The 20582-nt window shown below is 36.3% G+C and overlaps 1 protein-coding gene across 1 annotated transcript in view; it reads right to left on the bottom strand.

The window, feature by feature from the left end:
* The window catches only part of LOC115220945 (alanyl-tRNA editing protein Aarsd1), a 584344-nt gene that overhangs the window by 89757 nt on the left and 474005 nt on the right, over positions 1-20582 (bottom strand). Inside the window, exon 6 of the mRNA XM_029791155.2 lies at positions 9583-9742. Within this exon, the coding sequence (XP_029647015.1) occupies positions 9583-9742 (160 nt within the window). The remainder of the gene's footprint in view (positions 1-9582; positions 9743-20582) is intronic.

Here is a 20582-nt window from a genome sequence, read left to right as displayed (position 1 = left end):
GCATGCACAGGTGGACTGATTACGTCCCAGGTAGGGGCCATGGGTTATATATATTTAATATATATATATTATAATATAATATATATATATATATATATAAGTATGTATATATATGTATATATATACATAAATCTGGAGAAGGAGCACGCTCTAAGATGTAGAGCAGTGTATATTTTAATGGGGGAGGCTGGTTTATGGGATTATCCTGGGTTTCGCTTTATGGCGTATAATCAGACCCCAAAACCTGTTGGCCAATAACCTCTTTAAAATATGGAGTGGTGGGGAAAAGGGTCTGACAAGACACAATAAAACTAAACCCTTTATGGATGGGAAACCCAGGGTAATCCATAAACTGTCCTTCCCCAATTAATAATATATATATATATATATGTATATATATATATATATATATGCCAGGGTCACATAAAAGCACCCAACAAACTCTGTAAAGTGGTTGGTGTTAGGAAGGGCATTGAGCCATAGAAATCATGCCACATAGAAAATGGATGTTTAAGTTTGATGATGATGATGGATCACACACACACGCATATGTGCACACACATGTGTACATACACACATACATTCATGCTTGTACAGACATCCAAAAGTGGTGTTGGCTTTGGCAATGAATTTGTCAACATCCTTTCTAAAAGTTCTATCATTAGAAATGACACTCCCCAGGTAGGTGAAGCATTTGACCTCATTAAGGGGGTGCCCTTCAATGTTACATTTATGGTGGTTGGTATGTGGCATATGGTAGTTTCTTGAACAGTACTTCAGTTTTCTTCAGACTGATGATGCCTAAAGGCTTTGGCTGCCTTAGTAAAGCTAGAAACAACTGTCTAAAGGACCACCTTTGCATGTGCTAGAAGGGTGCAGTCATTTGCAGATAATAAGTCACAGTTGAGCTCTTCCAGAGTCGTTGTGTGAGCAAGAAGCCTGTAAAGGTTGAATATGTTCTTGTCAGCACAGAAACAGATGTAGATACTCTTGTACAACTTCTCCTTGGCCTCCTATAACATCTTGTTGAAGATTGCAATGCAAGTTAGGGCCAGAATACCACCCTGTTTCATGTTGTTCTCAATAGCAGAACTAAGCGTGGCATCTGTCCACTAAAATCAAAGTCTCCCAGGAGGTTGTATATATATATATATATATATATGTAGGGAGAATTCACGAAAAAAACAAAAGATGAAGACAGGTGGTGTAGAAAGCAAACATATGTATTAGTATAATACTCTGGAATTGAAAAAGTCTTTAACATTTCGAGCCTACGCTCTTCCACAGAAAGGAGCACAGATGTATGTGTGTGTGTGTGTGTGTGTATACACATGCATTATTATGAAAGAATAGTTAATTTGCACTCTACCAAGTGTGTTGAGCAATCCTTCAGTTTAATGTAAAATATTTTGATTGTAGCATTAAAACAAACATTAATACGTGTGCACGCATACACACACACACATACACACACATACACACACACAGAGTAACGACCATCTATCCATCTTCTAGAAATCTTTGAATACTGTGCAACACCATGTATTGAGTAAACAGACTCTGTTTTTGAAGTTGGTTAATTTGCATATTGAGTGTTAAAAATAATTCTGTCCTTTACCTTTCTTGTGTGGATCAATAAAGATTAAACATAGTCTGCTTTAGAAGTGTATTAATTTGAATCTGTATCTGTTAAATGAAATTATGTTCTTTACTCTTCTTTGTTTAATTTTCATCCTATAAACGTTATACTGTATACATAACAGAGTATGGTGTATTTAAAGAGTTTTAAGTGGATTAATAAATATCAAACAGACCCTGCTTTAGAAGTGTGTTAATGGGAATCTGCTATGCACAATTTAGTTCTTTACTTTTCACAGTTTATTTTATATTCTAAGTTTATATTTAGGGTATCTCCAGAAAACCGAAAAATCCAGGAATGTGGGCCACCTCCAGTTTCAAACTTGCAAGACACATAATACAATTCTGTGTGTGTGCGTCTGTCTGTCTGACTATCTGTCAATTTATCTATCTATCTATCTATCTATCTATCTCTCTATCGACAAGCTCTGATCAATAAGTATCCAGACTGTTGCCATAGTAACAAAGCTAAAGCACAGAGAGTAAAGCTGCTTGGCAAAGATTGACCTTCAACTCTGCTGTACATGTGCACTAACTTTTAATGGTCTAGCTCAATACTGCTGTTTACAGCAGTGCTTGGAAGGAAGGTGTGTAGTGTGTGATCATTGCATTGACCATGACAGAGAAAGTTGTCATGGCGACACCTGCTCAGAAGCCTGTGCAAAGTTGCAGAAAGTGTATAGAGAGGAGTATATGAGCAGTGTACAAGTGGTTTAGACGTTTCCAAGATTGCCATAAAAATGTTGAAATTAACAAACATTCTAGGAGACCTGTAACCAGCAGAACTGAGAAAAACATTGCAGATGTGCATTTAGCTGTGAGGGGAAATCATCGAATCACCATCTGTGAGTTATCAGAGGATGTGCAGATTAGTTACGGCTCAGTTCAGTCCGTTATCACTAAAGATTTGAGTATGAGAGCATGTCTGCCAAGTTTGTGCCAAAACTGCTTTCAGCTGACCAGAAAGACACTCTGGTTTCAGTTGCACAAGATCTCCTTGGTTAAACTTTTTGAAAACTTTGCATAGGCCTCTGAACAGGTATTGCCAAGTTTTTGGCAAAGTTTGATACAGATCCTCTGCTCAACTTTATTTGTCATGGTCAATGCAATGATCACACATTACACACCTTCCTTCCAAGCACTGCTGTAAACAGAGGAAGTGAGCTAGAATGTTAAAACTTAGTGCATATGCACAGGGAAGTTCAAGGTCAAACTGTGCCATGTGGAATAATTCTGTGTGCTTTAGCTTCGTTACTATGGCAACCGTCCAAATACTTATTGATTAGGCCACATATCCATCTATCAGTTTATCTATCTATCTACCTATCTATCTATCTATCTATCTATCTATCTATCTATCTATCTGTCTGTCTGTCTGTCTGTCTGTCTGTCTGTCTGTCTGTCTGTCTGTCTGTCTGTCTGTCTATCTGTCTATCCATCTATCTATCCATCTCAAGTGTTGGGCCTCCAGGAGGCAATGACGAATGACTGAGGCCTTAGGCATTATGTCATGTTTGAGAAGAAGAGCCATTGAGCTGAGTAAAATCACAGTCATGGCAGATACTGTTGTCACACAAATGGCACCTGTGCCAGTGACACGTAAAAGCATCCATTACACTTTCAGTGTGGTTAGCATTAGGAAGAGAAACCAGTTGTAGAAACGATGCCAAATCAGACTGGAGTCTGGTGCAGCCTTCCAGCTTGCCAACCCTGGTCAAATCGTCCAACCTATATACACACATATATATATATATATATATATATATATATTATATATATATATATATACACATACACACACACATATGCACATAAATGTACATATATAAATGCATATAAAATCATCATCATCATTATTTTTATGTCTGTTATTTATGCATATATGGTGTGAATAAATCTACTGCAACACATCAACCTATCACTTGTTGCATTCATTTGCTATCTCCTTTGTGTGGTTCGGCATCCTGAGATCAGTCTTCACTGCTTCTACCCACCTTTTCTTTGGTCTTCCTCTTCTATTGGCTCCTTCCACACCAATCCCCTGGAAATCCATCCATCCATCCATCCATCCATCCATCCATTCATCCATCCATACATACATACATACATACATACATACATATAAAATGAATTAAATTTGGGGTTATGTTCTACATGCATGAATAAATTCTAAACAACATAACCCCAAATTTAATCAATTAAAGAAATTATTTTTCAAAACACCTCTTCCATAACAACTTTGATATGATATCAAGGCAAGACTAACTCTAATACATCACAGTCCAACAATAGCTTAGCTGGCCAAAATTTCAAAGTCACTGTCAACAACATTCTTTTTTAAGAATAATATATTTACCAATTTACCATTTACTATTATTGCAGTAATAATCTTCACCCCCATCACTACCATCAACATCAATGACAAGAATGACAACACTATCATCAACATCAATGACAAGAACGACAACACTACCACCAACGTCATTGACAAGAATGACAACACTACCACCAACGTCAATGACAAGAATGACAACACAACCACCAACGTCAATGACAAGAATGACAACACTACCACCAATGTCAACGACAAGAATGACAACACTACCACCAATGTCAATTACAAGACTGACAACACTACCACCAATGTCAATGACAAGAATGACAACACTACCACCAACGTCAATGACAAGAATGATTACACTACCACCAATGTCAATGACAAGACTGACAACACCACCACCAACGTCAATGACAAGAATGGTAACACTACCACCAACGTCAATGACAAGAATGACAACACTACCACCAACGTCAATGACAAGAATGACAACACTACCACCAACGTCAATGACAAGAATGACAACACTACCACCAACGTCAATGACAAGAATGACAACACTACCACCAACGTCAATGACAAGAATGATTACACTACCACCAACGTCAATGACAAGACTGACAACACCACCACCAACGTCAATGACAAGAATGATTACACTACCACCGACGTCAATGACAAGACTGACAACACCACCACCAACGTCAATGACAAGAATGATTACACTACCACCAACGTCAATGACAAGAATGACAACACTACCACTAACGTCAATGACAAGAATGACAACACAACCACCAACGTCAATGACAAGAATGACAACACTACCACCAACGTCAATGACAAGAATGACAACACTACCACCAACGTCAATGACAAGAATGATTACACTACCACCAACGTCAATGACAAGACTGACAACACTACAACCAACGTCAATGACAAGACTGACAACACTACCACTGACATCAATGACAAGACTGACAACACTACCACCAACGTCAATGACAAGACTGACAACACTACCACCAACGTCAATGACAAGACTGACAGCACTACCACCAACGTCAATGACAAGAATGATTACACTACCACCAACATCAATGACAAGAATTCAAACCATTGAAGGAACTCCTTTGCTGGTGCTTATCCTGTTTCAAAAAACCACTAAATCTTGCTTTAATTACATCATACTGTCTTTATAAAGAAAAAAGAAACATATATTGGATAACGAAGCCTAGGAAAATATTTAAGTGGGATGGTTGCATCTAGAATGTCTTTGATTATTATAAGTCTGATTACAGGTCATGTTAAAACAATAGCTAGACAACAACTGTAATTTTGGTGCAGGCATGGTTCTGCAGTTAAGAAGCTTGAGATCCTGGGTTCAGTCCCACAGTGTGGTACTTCGGGAAAGTGTTATCTACTATATCCCGGAGCCAACCAAAGTTTTGTGAGAGGATTTGGTAAATGGAAACTGAAAGAATCCTGTCGTGTGTGTGTGAATGAAAAGCACTTGTACTGGTGCCACACAAAAGGCACTTGTGCCAATGCTGTGTACGAAGCACTCATGTTGGCTCCATGTAAAAGTTCTTGTGCAGGCATGACATAGAAGCTCACATACCAGTACCATGTAAAAAGCACCCAGCACCCTCTGTAAAGTGGTTAGAACTAGGAAAGGCATCCAGCCATAGAAACCATGCCACAACACACAAATGGTGCCGGAGCAGTTCTTCAGCTAGTAAGCTCCTGTCAAACTGTTCGATCCAGGCCATGGAAAACAGATGTTAAATGATGATGATCATCATCATGATACACACACGTGTGTATAAGCATGTGTGAATGTTTGTGTGTACCCTTGTCTAGACATCACATGACTGTCGTAAACGAGCATCCCTGTCATACAAGTGAGGTTGATCGTTTCTAATCTTTTGTGAAAAACATGTCTAGCCATAGGGAAGTATTTATTACCTTGCCTTGCTTGGCAAACAAATGAGGGTTGGTGACTGAAAGGGCATCCAGCTGCAGAAAATCTGCCTCAACAAATTCTATCTGACCCCATACAGGAATGGTGGTGGGGGGGAGTAAGGACATTCAATGATGATGACGATGATGATTATGATGATGATGATAATGATGATGATGATGATGACAATGATGATATAAAATTTTACTAAAAGATGACCATTCACTTAATCACCTGAAACTGCCACCACCACCGCCACCAATACAACAACAACAACAACAACAACAGGAACAAGATGAAAGAGAAACTCTTTACTATATCACTGTAAAAACATATTATACAAGAATGGCAGAGGTTGAATCAAAATGAGATTAATCATTATTCTTATTACATTTCATGTAATTTGAATCACAAGAAGATGGATGGCTCAGAACAAGGAAATATGGTGACTGATGGACTGACACATCTAAGGGAATCTAATGTATTTTTTTTTACCTCTGATTCTGCCACAAAATGTATTTGTTTAGCAAGAGTAGATTGCTTATTATTATTATTATTATTATTATTATTATTATTATTATTATTATTATTATTATTTTAATTCAAATTTAATTTTTGCTTTTGTTTTTGTTTTTTCAGTCTATAAAAGTCAAGTAAGGAAAAATATTTTTTAAATCAAAAAATTTTTTAAATTTAAAGAAAATTTAAAAATTGTCACAATATGATAAAGTAGGAATTTATCTTATTTTCAACTTATGTTCTTTTCCTTTCATTTATTTTTTTCATTTTTCTTTTTGTTATTTTCTTTTAATCTTGTTCCACCACCACACACACACATACACACCTCCACAACTCTCAATAAATTTGCTGAAAATCTTTCAAAACTAAATTAATATTCGAAATGAAATTTTAAAAGAACTAATAATAATAATAATGATGATGATAATGATAATAATGATAATAATAATAATCATAATATTATTAAAAAAAATAAAAATGAAAATAATGAAAATTTTGTGAAGAAACAAACATTTTAAATTTTAAAAGATTTTTGGAGGAACTTTGTCTGTTTTTGATATCGTTGTTATTGAATTTTCTAATTGAAAATTCATTTTCTTCCAATTTTCAAACTAATAATAATAATAATAATAATAATAGTAAGAAAGAAAGAAAGAAAGAACGAAAAAGAGAGAAAGAAAGAACGAAAAAAGAAAGAAAGAAAAGAAAATTTTATAAAAACACTTTATCTTTTGAAAATTTTCGTAATTGAAATTTTATTTATTTATCTATAAATATTTTTTTATTTTTTTATTTTATTTTATTTTTTATTTTTTTTGTTTCTGTTTCTGTTTTTGCTTTCATTCAAAAATCAGAATTATAATTTCAGAAAAATATTATTTTCTTAAAACTGGTTTTAGAATAATTAAATAAATAAGAAAAATTGTTAATGGTTCTGTGATGCTATGAACTGCAACTCTGAATTATTATAGTCAGGATTTTATTTCAATAGCACCATCAAGGAATATGGTAAAGAAAACCATCTAGATTGCAAAATAAGTTGATAATTAGGCTGGTTTGTTGTTTCCTTGTTTTATTTTAATGGTCAAGTCAAGAGGAAAGGTCAGTGTGTATGACCTTTGGTGGACCACCCAGACTGTGGTGACATTGATACAGTTGCTGTTCAATTTGAACATCAGTAATTTAACCCTTTAACATTCACATTATTCATCATCATCATCATCATCACGGTGGTAATTTGGCAGAATCGTTAGTACGCTGGGCAAAATGTTTAGCAGCATTTCATTGGTGGTGGTGGTGACGATGATGTTGATGATGACGATGGTGGTGGTGGTGGTGGTGGTGGTGGTGACGAGGAGGAGAAGGAGGAAATATATTTCTGGGTTATAGGGCACTCAAAAGTGGGGTTGCCTCATATTTGAGATTGCATAGTGCTGAAGAAGCAAACATGGTAACTACTTCATGAAAGAAACATTTTAGTCATCTAAAAACACACAAAAATGGTTAAATTCAATTTGCATTCATTTCTTGAAGAGCTCCAAGCAATGACATTGGTCATCGTTAATGCATTCAGTTAAAATCAAATTGATTCCACACAGCAACAACTTAAATTCAATACATTTGGCCCACAAGAAAACTGTACCCAAATATCTTGTCTTTTATCTTTTACTTGCTTAAGTCATTGGATAGCAGCCATGCTGGTGTTGGGGCACCATCTCAAAGTATTTCAGTTGAACAAATTGGTCCCTGCACTTAGATTCTTTTATTACTTTTTTAAAGTCAAGTACTTATTTAATCAAACTTTTTAGTTGAACTGCTAAGTTACTGGGACGTAAATAAACATACAAGGAAACATGTGAGGGTTCCTGACAGGAGGGATATCAAGCTGTAGAGGAACCTACCCCAGTAAACTCCGTCTGACCCAAGCAAGCATGGAACAGTGGATGTTAAAATGATGAAGAGAGAGAGAGAGGGGGGGAGGGGACTGCAAGCTAAAAGAACCACTCACCAATTCTGCAGTGCAACTACTGTTGCTGCAACAAACATTAGTGAACTACACCTTTTACAGTACATACTTAGAGGTTAGTAGATTAAGTTACTAAGATGTAGCAGTTGTTATCAGCCCCAGATCAGCTCTGATCAAGCAGGTCTATGGTCAAAGATATTCCAGCTATGATCACCTCATGTTTTATTTAGGTATAGTCTTATAAAACTCAAATGTATAATCAAATGGGGTTTTTCCCCCCCAAGTTTCAAGAGAGTAGAATATCACTTTGGATAGGTTTGGCTGCTATTTCTAGCAAGTTGAGTGATCGTGTATACATTCTTACATTAGCATGAAGTTCACTCATTATCTCTGGGTCTGTTGTCAAACAACTTACATTATTTACATTATGGGCACCCAGTAAAATTATAAGCAAAGTTGACTCAACAGGGATTTGAACTCATAATCACCATCACCATCACTCAACATCCCTTTTGCTATGCTAGCATGAGTTGGACAGTTTGGAAAGGGCTGGTGAGCCAGGGGACAGCACTAAGCTTTCTTGTCTTCTCTGGCATGGTTTTTATGGCAGGAAGCCCTCCCTAATGCCAACCACTTTACGGAGTGTACTAAGGGTGCTTTCTATGTGGTACCAGCATCGGCAGGGTCATCAAGTAACTTGAAAGGCAAAGACCTCTCAACTGGGAAGGGGTTAGCATTGAGGGAGGTGGTTTTGTGCCAGTTGATGAGAAGTTAAAGGGACAGAGATGGGTGTCTTGCTGTAGTGAGATACATAGTTACCCTAGTTGGAAAAGAAAGGAGAGCAAGCCCCCACAAATAGGGGTTGGATACTAACTTCCATTTCTTCATCAAACTCCTATATTTTCCAGTATACAATTTGATGTAGTAGATGATGTACACATTCAAATATTGTCACTATCTTTCCAAATCCTGCTACATTTCACATGGAATTTTGGGTTCTTTAAAGTCATCTTGATGTGTAAGTCAACCTACCATTTTGGGCTGTAAATTTTGGTCTAAAAAATTCAATTTGCATGCTAGAAAACACAAATGAAAAAGAAAATGAAAAAAACTATTCACAAAAGAAGAAATTTATCAGACAGTCTTGTTCCATACCTCAGAAAGTTTGGGGTCTGAAGCAGAGTCATAGACTTCAACTTTGACTGGAACTGCTTCCCGAATTTTCTCATTAACCGATACTTCCAAAGTAGCCATTTGAGCAGGTGTCATTTCTGGAGTGTCTAGTTCAATGAATGATATTTTATCACCAAGAGACCTAAGCAAGAATGATAGGGAATGATATATTAATTAGAACTGTCTTAGAATTTGGATTTTGTCACAGTTTTTGCAATATTAATTCATAACATTCCATAAAGTCTAATATTAGAAATGAATACAAATTGATAAATGTAACATTACGTAATTATTATGGAAGAATATTATTCATTTTGTTTTTGGATTTGGTTTGCAAGATTCTTTATGAGTTTGTGTGTTGAAACATATTGTTGTGTCTGGGGAGAGTCATTCTCTTTTATTGCCTTATAATTTACCAGTGAGTCTGTTAAATTATAAGGCACTAAAAGAGAATGACTCTCCCCAGACACAACAGTATATTATTCATAATTTCATTTCTATTTCGTTGTGGTTAAATTGTCAAACAAGGTAGCAAGCTGGCAAAAATTGTTAACACATCAGAGCAAATACTTGCTGACATTTTTTTCTAACTCTTTACATTTTGAGTTCAAATCCCAGTCAAGCATTTCCAATCAAAATTTCTGGCTTTCATTCTTGCAACACACTACCATCCAATTCAGGAGGAGTGTTACAATCTCAGTCACTTATATGCCATGGAAACCAAGCACCATTCATTTGATTATTCCAACATGAACAACTTACATATATATAATCATTAAAATTATCATCATGCCCTAACGTCTGTTTTCCATGGTGGTATGGGTGGTTTTTGTGTGGCACCTGCACAGGCACGGGCCCTTGTAGGTCAATCCTCTTCATCAGAGTAAGTGGCACTAACACTTTCTGCTTTTGTGGAGGATGGGTCCACTTGAGTACAACAAGGCATTATATATCTTAGTCCTTTGTCATCTCCTTTGTAACATACATACATACATACATACATACATACATACATACATACACACACACACACACACACACATACATACATACATACATATATATATATATATATATATATATATATATATATATATATATATATATATATATATATAGGTTCAGGCATAGTTGAGTGGTTAAGTAGCTTGTTACCTAACTATATGGTTTCAGGTTCAGTCCCACTGCATGGTACCTAGCACAATTGTCTTCTACTATATTCCTAGGCCAGCCAAAGCATTTTGAGGTAGAAAGTGAAGGCAGTTTATTATAAATGTGCATGTGTGTGTGTGTGTGAGTGCATTTTTTTTTATTTTGTTGCCTCATTCTGACATGGTGTGATGCTTGTAAAGAAGTATTATTTTTATACAAACAAAGTTGTTCATTTTCAATATTCCATATAAAACAAGTCTGACCATAGGGAACTATTACTTTGCTTGGAAACAGATGAGGGTTTGTAATGGGAAGAGTACCCAGCTGTAGAGAATCTGTCTCAAAGAATTCCATCTGACCTATGAAAGCATACAAAAGTGGACGTTAAAACAATGGTGATGATGATGATATTCATTTTCTCCAATATTTTAATTTTTTGTTATATTTTTCAGTCCATAAATTTGTTGTAAATAATGTCGTTATTTATTGAGTGGTTGTTGTCTTTTGAATAAAGTGTACTTAAAAAAAAAAAAAAGATGAATTAACTCCATCTGAACTTAATACCTATGAGTTGCTGGTTCAATAGTTTGGCCATTTCACTTCTGCCTAACAAAGGACTCTTTAAAGCATTTGTTTGTCTTTTTATGAATATGTGAAAATGCCATAAAGGGAAAATGACAAAATGTCAGCATGTACAAAGGAAAGCAAACCAATAAACTATTTTACTTTCAATATATTTACACTAGAATATTCCAAGGATGTAATCATGATTAGTTCACAAGGAAGACACTGACAGGTAAAATTAAATTCTATCAAGTGACAAAAGAGAAGACATCATAAACCAAATTAATAGTTAATCAAGTTACACTTTTCAAAAGCATACTTGGTTATTTCAATTGAATTTTTAAATTGGCAAAGAGCTTGCACTGAGTTTTATAATAACAGAATAAAATTACATTAAAAATAAAAGTCAGTGTATTAAAACTGTGTGGAAAAGGAAAATTTATCAATGTTTTGGGCATAGGCTCTTTTTCAAGTTAGAGAAGATATTATGAAAGGGAGGTAAAGCATTGTTCATATATTGTTTCAATAGTGGTGATTTTCATTTTTCACATGGCTTAATACATTGAAATCACTTTTATTTTTAATAATTTTCATTAGGTTGCTTTTTCTAGTGCAGACCCACAATTAGATTCCCCTAAATTCTGGATTTGATGTTATTAGAATAATGATTTCTTTCATTGCTACAAAGTTGATTTGGTACAGGAGGAATCCTGTTCACTAAATTGTTCACAGAATATCACTGGTATTCATTTTATTAGCATAAGATAGAAGAAAGCTAATTGCACATTTAGATTTCATATCGTAAAAATGTCTGAAGGATGACAGGATGACAAAATTTGAAACAGCAACAATCAAAAAAAAAAAAAAATATTCTAAAGAAATCATTAACAATACTGTTTTCTTTTCCAGGATAATGCAATAAGTCATAAGTGTATTCTAGACAATTCCAATCACCAACAAGCTAGTTTAATATTTTTAACCTTTGATGAATGCTTGTTAATGAAAATAAAAGTAATAGCTTCTTGATCTGTTAATAGTTGAAAAATGTTTTTTTATTCAATTAACTAATGTCTCCACTTTCTGTCACTTTCAATAATAGCTAAGGCTTCCTGTTAAATCAAAGGATGTTTTTGTTTACGTGTAGTTAATGTTCTTTAAAAATAAGTCATAAGATAATTATTTTGCAGAAATGTATCAAATATTGGCCACCTCAGAGACATCAGTTTAAAGTACAAATATTTCAGATTCATTCACTGTTTGTTCTAAGTAATAGCAGCAGACACAGCAGCAGCAGCTAACTTTAAAAACACAAGATTTGAAGACTATTATTAAAAATCACATTTTTGTGATTCTATTAAAATATTATGAGAATTTATAAAAGTAATTTTGCTTTATTTGAACAATATGGAATTCACCTGGAATAATAACGAGAACATTCTGAACAGTGTTTGAAATATGTTTTGTTGTTTTTTTTATTATTAGGAGGTATATCTAGATTTAGAATTCTATGATAAATTCTACATCCAAGAAAATATAACAGGTTAAAATAGGTAGCTTGCATGTTACACAGACACTTATTCTCATGTGAAAGTAAATTGACTACCTTTGATAGCCTTATTAAACTTTTCTAAATTTTGCTTAGGTTTCTCTTGACTTGTTCCATAACCAATAACATCATTAATATAAGTAAATGTTGCATTAAGTGATTAACTGTAATTATGGTTGCTAATTATACTTTGAAATGGAGCTCCAACATTCAACTAAAAAGGCATTTAGAAAACTGGTTTAATTTTCAGTTACTTTCAAATGCCATGAAGAGTCATTCATTAATTAGTGTGTAACTTGTTGGGTAAGGATTTTACCCATCACATATATCTGTCTTTCTATCTCTTACTTTCCAAGCAGGCAAGCCATGTGTTCACGTTTTTGGCAAGACACCTGCTCCTCTCCCTCTATTGCAGTTTCTTTCTCAAGTCTATACCCTGCTCAATTGAAGGGTCTTCTCTGTTAAGTACTTGGCAACCTCACTGGCACTGATACTGCGTAAAAAGCACCTGGTACATTCTGTGAAGTGGGTGGCATTAGGAAGGGCATCCAGCTGTAGAAACCATGCCAAAGCAGATACAGAACCTGGCAGATTCCTCGGGCTTGTCTGTTCTTGTCGAACCATTCAACCCATGCCAGCATGGAAAAAGGGACTTTGAATGATGATGATGATGATAATGATGTGTGTGTGTGTGTGTACGTGCGCATGCACACATGCACCTTTATGTTTGTCTCTCATCACCACTTGGTAACTGGTGTTGGTGTGTTTATGTCCCCATAACTTAGCAGTTCAGCATCAGAGATCAACAAAATAAGTAGCAGGCTTTACAAAAGTTCTAAGTACTGGGATTGACTCATTTGACTAAAACCCTTGAAGACGGCGCCCCAGCATGGCCACATTCCAATGACCAAAACAAGTGAACAAGTCCAACCTGCTACAACACACACACATTTTGAGGGGTTAATTACCAGATTTGAAATGAAAAGTAAAGGAAATGCATCCAAAACGGTTGGGGTAATAATTTACCATTATTCTTAGTTTCTTAGAATTTTTTTTGCAAAGCAAAACTTGGAATATGCTTTGAAGAAACATGATTCATTTCAGCTTGAAATAAATCCTGTCTGTTCAGAATTAAACAGTGGTTGTAGTAGTAGTAGTAGTAGTAGTAGCACCAGTGATGGTGGTGTTGGTGGTGTTAGTAGTAGTAGTGGTGGTGGTGGTGGTGGTAGTAGTAGTAGTAAAAATGGTGGTGGTGGTGGTAATAATAGTAGTGGTAGTGGTGATGGTGGTAATAGCAGTAGTGGTGGTGGTGGTAGTAATGGCAGTAATAGTAGTAGTGGTGGTGGTGGTGGTGGTGGTGGTAGTGGTAGTAGTAGTAATAGTAATGCTGGTGGTAGTAGTAGTAGTAGTAATAATGGTGGTGGTAGTAGTGGTAGTAATGGTGGTGGTGGTGATGGTGGTAGTGATGCTAGTAGTAGTAGTAGTAGTAATCGTAGTCACCATTGCTGTAGTCATAACCCTTATCATCATCATCATCATCATGTAATCTTCCATGCTGGCATGGGCTGGAGGATTCGACAGGAACTGGCAAGCCTGGGGATTACTCCATGCTCCACTATGGTTTTCCACAGCCAGATGCCCTCCCTAATGCCAACCACTTTACAGAATGCCTTTTACATGGCACCAACAGCAGTGAGGTCACCAAGAAACTTGCAGGACAAGAACCCCACCCTTCAACTGAGAAGGAGGAGTATGCAGGGACAGAGAAGGTGTCATGCATTAGAAGACAGACATGGCTACCACAGGTGGAGGGAAAGAGAGAGGGAGAGTAGAGGGAGGAGATGGTGAAGATGTTATAAGGAGGGGAAAGGGGCCGTGTACCCAAGATACAAGGAGGTGTATATAGTGAAGGGATTGGAGGGGGCAAATGGAAGGGTGGGCGAGTGGATGGCTGAATGGATGGGTGGGTGAGTGGATGGGGAGCAAGTAGATGTGTGGGTGAGTGGATGGGTGGGTGAGAGGAAGGGTGGGCGAGTGGATGGTTGGGCATGTGAATGGGTGGGTGAGTGGATGGGTGAGCAAGTGGATGGGTGGGTGAGTGGCAGGGTGGGCGAGTGGATGGGTGGGTGAGAGGATGGGTGAGCAAGTGCACAAGATTGCAAAAGGAGAGTGAGAGATGGTGGGAGGGGGCAAGAATGTAATGACTGGGCACAGGTACAGAGAGAAAGAGAGAGAGAGAGGGGTATCAGGAGGATACGCTGAGGGGAAGAAATTCAACAGGGCCGCATAGAGTACAAGTTGGTAGGTAGGTGGGCACATGATGGAGAACAGAGAGGATTACAGAGGTGGTGAGCATGGGCGTGGGGGGAGGAGGGTGTCAGGATGCTGGGTCAATGGGAAGGGAGGGGAGAGCACGGGCATAGCGGACACGCCTTCATAACAGCTTCTAGGCAAGTCTATAAATAAAGTAGTTAAATCACAAATTGAGAAAATAGTTGCATCACCATTATAATTATCTCCACGCTTTTGTGAAAAGACATAAAACTTTGTCTGAGCAATAAAGCTTGACAAAGATCATCCATTGTTGGATATTTACATTATTCTAAACAATGTTGCTTAAGGGTTGCATCACAAATACCAAACCCTCTAATTATTTTCTTGTGAAGCCATAGTAATTATACAAGTAGATTTAATAGGCAATTTCATGTTTACTGCAACAGAGGTGTGAGTAACATTTTCTGTACTTTCTGAATCAATTAAAGTGTAACATCTTTATTGTTCATTGTATTTGTAAACAACTGGCTTCAGGCTAACGATATGAAACAGCCGAGGGTTGTGAAACTTGCACTCAATGACATTGTTGTAATATTATTATTTAAGGCGGCTTACTCGGTAAACCTCTCCATTTGTGTCTGTTTGTACCTTTGTATTCGTGTCCCTGTATGTTCTGTGTAGGCCCATGTGGCCAGCTATATTATTAGCATTATCCTGCCTTTGAGAATTTAAAATCACTTCTTTAACTTTCTAAGACATCTCAATGCTTCTAAAGCAAACTTCATTTGTTTGTTTACGTTCATCATAATTTGAATTCAATGTATGATAGCATCTCATAAAGCGAGATTTCTATATATCTTAAATTTATGGAAGAAATTGTGGTGTGGGCAGTTTAGCTTAATGGTTTAGAGCACCACAAAATGTAATCACAGAGGTGTGAGTTCGAGTCTCACAGCCAGCCGCTATGGGGTAGCTTATCCTGTTCAGGCTATATTATTAGCATTATCCTGTATTTGAGAATTTAAAATCACTTCTTTAACTTTCTAAGACATCTCAACACTTCTAAAGCAAACTTTGTTTGTTTGTTTACGTTCATCGCAATTTGAATTTATTAATATTTAAGGCGGTGAGCTGGTAGAACTGTTAGCAAGCTGGGCAAAATGCTTAACAGTATGTTGTCTATCCTTACAGTCTGAGTTCAAATTTTGCCAAGGCCTCTTTTGCTTTCTATCTTTTTGGGATCAATGAAATACCAGTTACTCACTAGGGTTGATGTAATCAACTAGATCCCTCCCTTAAAGTTTCAGGCCTTCTGCCTATTGTAGAAAGGATTATTATTATTATCATTGTTATTCCTTCGTAACACAGTATAGGTAAAAATGCATCAGAGTCTTTAATTATTGTTATTATTCTTTCCTACTCTAGGTATAAGACCCGAAATTTTGGGAGAGGGGGCCAGTCAAGCAGATCAACCCCAGTACTTCAAAAAAAAAAATGAGTACCAGTTAAATATTAGGGTCAATAATATAGTTCTATATTTAAGAGATGAGGAATTATATACATTATTTACATTTGACAGATATTTGTCCTCATCTTGTTTGTTGTTAACACAACGTTTCGGCTGATATACCCTCCAGCCTTCATCATGTGTCTTGGGGAAATTTCAAACCTGGGTTCTCATTCCTAAGGTATTTTTTGATGTTATTATTATTATCATTATTATTATTATTATAATTATATTATTATTATTATTAATATTATTATTATTATTATTATTATTATTATTATTATTATTATTATTATTATTATTATTATATTATTATTATTATTTAGGTCACTGCTTGGAATCGAACTCGGAATCTTGGGGTTAGTAGCCTGTGCTCTTAACCACTACGCCAAATGGCCGAAACGTTGCGTTTACAACAAACAAGATGAGGAAAAATATCCATCAAATGTAAATAATGTAAATAATGTACTAGGCTCAATGTAATCAACTAAAACCTCCCTCAAAATTTCAGGCCTTATACCTATAGTAGAAAGAATTACTGTTATTATTAAAGCTATTACATGCTATAATAGTCATGTTGTGTTGCGATTTGGTCACAAGTTTACTCAAATCTCAAAAATTTTTCTTAGGATTCTTGTAGAATGTAGGGTTGTGTTTTCCTGCAGGTCAACAATGCAAGACTCAATTCTAATACCTTTCAGGTAGCAGCCTGAGTGTTGTACCAAGTTACCCAACTACCACAGAAGTAATTATCATCATGGTTTTTCACAATCTCCTCATCTCTCTGACTAGGCATTGATATTTTTCAATTTTCACAATTTTTTTTTTTTTTTTTTTTTGGTATTCTTGTATCTGCTCTATTATCATAGGCTATTGCAAAGTCTTTGGCCTTACACTTCTTTCTGTTCTCTACAATCATATCTGGTCTTTTTCCTTCCAACAGTACAGTATTTGAAACGTTACACACTTATACACACGACAAATTTCATATCTCACAGTAATGACAACTAGCAATGGTGTAGCTGGGGAGTATGTGGCCTAGGGCAGCCCTTGAGTTTTCAACCCTCTTCCCTGTTCCCTATAAAGGCTTATATAGCAAGCACAAAATTGCCATCTGTATAAAAACATTGTCTGGGGCAGAGTGCTCCTTCACGCTTCCCCCTGCTAAGCCACTGATATTCAAAGGGAGTTTTAAAAGAATAAAATTAAATCCAACAGGAATACTGTTACTCTCTGTACATCAGACAAAAACATTAATTCCTTACGAAACACAAAGAGAAACTTTTGTCAGTGAAAGTCACATTTGGATTTTGGTCTTGTGAGAGTCATATGTTATCTGTGAAGAATTTTGGTCTGTGTTGGTCAAATGTAGATTTTTGTCTTGCATAACTCAAATGTTGACCCACATCTGTATGTAGAATATTGTTTTGTTCATTTTCAGAAAGAAAATTTAGATTATTCTTTACATGTTACTTTCATGGATGAAAATCAAAGGTAGACTTTAATTGTGAAAGTTACATGTAGCACATGTAGATTTTTTTTTTTTTTTTTTTTGAAGAGAAAGTCACATGTGATGTTTAGTCTGTAAAATGTTGAGCAGTTTAAGCCAGAAGACAAAATGGAAAGTAAATTCATAGCTTTAATGATGATAATTTTTGCTTACGTATAAGGTTTGGAGCCAAGCATTACAGCAATTGAAGAAGCTCATTAGTGAGGTTTATAATTAGGAAAAAGAAAAAGGATAATTATAGTGGGGTGGGGAGTAATTTAAAGAGCCTAATGGAAACAATGCAACAGAATTCATTAAGAATATACTTTGTCAACATAGTATTTCTGTTTTCACTTCAAACGGAAAATTTTTATATGTATGTATGTAAATGTGTGTAAATGTGTAAGAGTGTGTGCATATATATGTGTGTGTGTGTGTGTGTGTGTGCATCTATATATGCATGTATATATATATATGTATGTGTAAGGTTATGTATGTATGTGTGTGTGTATATATATATATATATATATATATATATTATATATATATATATATATATACTAGACCTGGTAGAAATGCAGCCAAATCTCTGTCAAATCACATGCTACTGTCTTATGTATGTATATATGTATGAGCCAATGAAGGAAACCTCTACATGGTAGCTAGAGCTGGCGGAAATAGCAGCCAAATCTCCCTCAAATCACACCCTACTGTCTTATGTATGTATGTATATATATATATATATGTGTGTGTGTGTGTGTGTGTGTGTGTGTACTAGACAAGAGATTTTAATTTTATCTTTTCCATTCTGGTAGACAGACAGAATCGTTAGCCCAACGGGCAAAATACTTAATGGCATTTTTGTCACTCCTTATGGTCTGAGTTCAAATTCCACTAAGGTCGACTTTGCCTATTTTCCTTCTGGAGTCAATGAAATAAGTACCTGTTGAGCACTGGGGTCGATGTAATCGACCTATCTTGTCCCCTTAAATTTTTGGTCCTGTATCAAAGTTTGAAACCAATATGATTTGGTTCATTAAAGCAGCGAGCTGGCAGAAATGTTAGCATGCTGGGCGAAATGCTTAGCAGTATTTCGTCTGTCTTTACATTCTGAGTCCAAATTCCTACAAGGTTAACTTTGGTTTTCATCCTTTTGGGGTCGATAAATTAAGTACCAGTTGCATACTGGCTTTGATCAAATTGAATGGCCCCCTCCCCCAAAATATCGGGCCTTGTGCCTAGAGTAGAAAAGAATATAGTCTGGTTCGTTGTTCTCCACAAATGTATGCTAAAACAAAGAGGCAATTTTCTATGCAATAACCATAAAAATTGCTAACCAGACAACATTCAGAAGAAATACATCAATGTCATATTCTTTACAATTACAGAGAGAAAATTCCAGAAGCTAGATGCAGCTGCTTAGCTTAGGAATACTGTTATTAGCAGATATTGTCAGAGCCGTAATAGAGCTGAGTAGAAAATAGTTTGCTGTTTTCGTTCTGATTTTGCTGTGCCTGTGAACAAATTTCACTGATATCAACATTGCCTTTCATCCTTTTGGATCAACAAAATATAATACCATTGCAGATTGGTGGATTTGCAGAATTCTCTTTCTCTTTCTTTTCTCTTTTACTTGTTTCAGTCATTTGACTGCGGCCATGCTGGAGCACCGCCTTTTTTTTTAGTCGAGCAAATCGACCCCGGGACTTATTCTTTGTAAGCCCAGTACTTATTCTATCGGTCTCTTTTGCCAAACCGCTAAGTGACGGGGACGTAAACACACCAGCATCGGTTGTCAAGCAATGCTAGGGGGACAAACACAGACACACAAACACACATACATATATATATATACATATATACGACAGGCTTCTTTCAGTTTCCGTCTACCAAATCCACTCACAAGGCATTGGTCGGCCCGGGGCTATAGCAGAAGACACTTGCCCAAGATGCCACGCAGTGGGACTGAACCCGGAACCATGTGGTTGGTTAGCAAGCTACTTACCACACAGCCACTCCTGTAACATTATTACTAATATTTATTTCAAATTGTGGCACAATGTGAGTAATTTTGGTGGAAGGGGAGGGCTAAGTCAAATACATCAATCTCAGTGTTCAATTGGTTCTTATTTTATCGATCCTGGAGGACAAAAAGCAAAGCCATCCTAGTCGGGATTTGAATTCAGAATGCAAAGAAGGACGAAATGTGGCTAAGCATTTTCACTGGCGTGCTAAGGATTCTGCTAGCTTGCCACCTTAAAGAAGACCATAATTGCTTCCCCTGTGGGGAACCGAGTCTCTGACTCCTGCGTCACGGGCAGGGATACTTATCAGTATACTATCGAGGGCCAGCCAAATTTTTACTGATATTAATAAAGAGGGAAAGGTGGTGAGTTGGTGGAACGGTTTGCACACTAAGCAAAAAGCTTAACAGCATTTTCATCCATTGC

This window comes from Octopus sinensis, linkage group LG17 (genome assembly GCF_006345805.1).
Source record: "Octopus sinensis linkage group LG17, ASM634580v1, whole genome shotgun sequence".
Classification (NCBI taxonomy): Eukaryota; Metazoa; Mollusca; class Cephalopoda; order Octopoda; family Octopodidae; genus Octopus; species Octopus sinensis.
The sequence above is the reverse complement of the archived record's forward strand: the minus strand, read 5'-3'. Positions and strand labels throughout refer to the sequence as shown.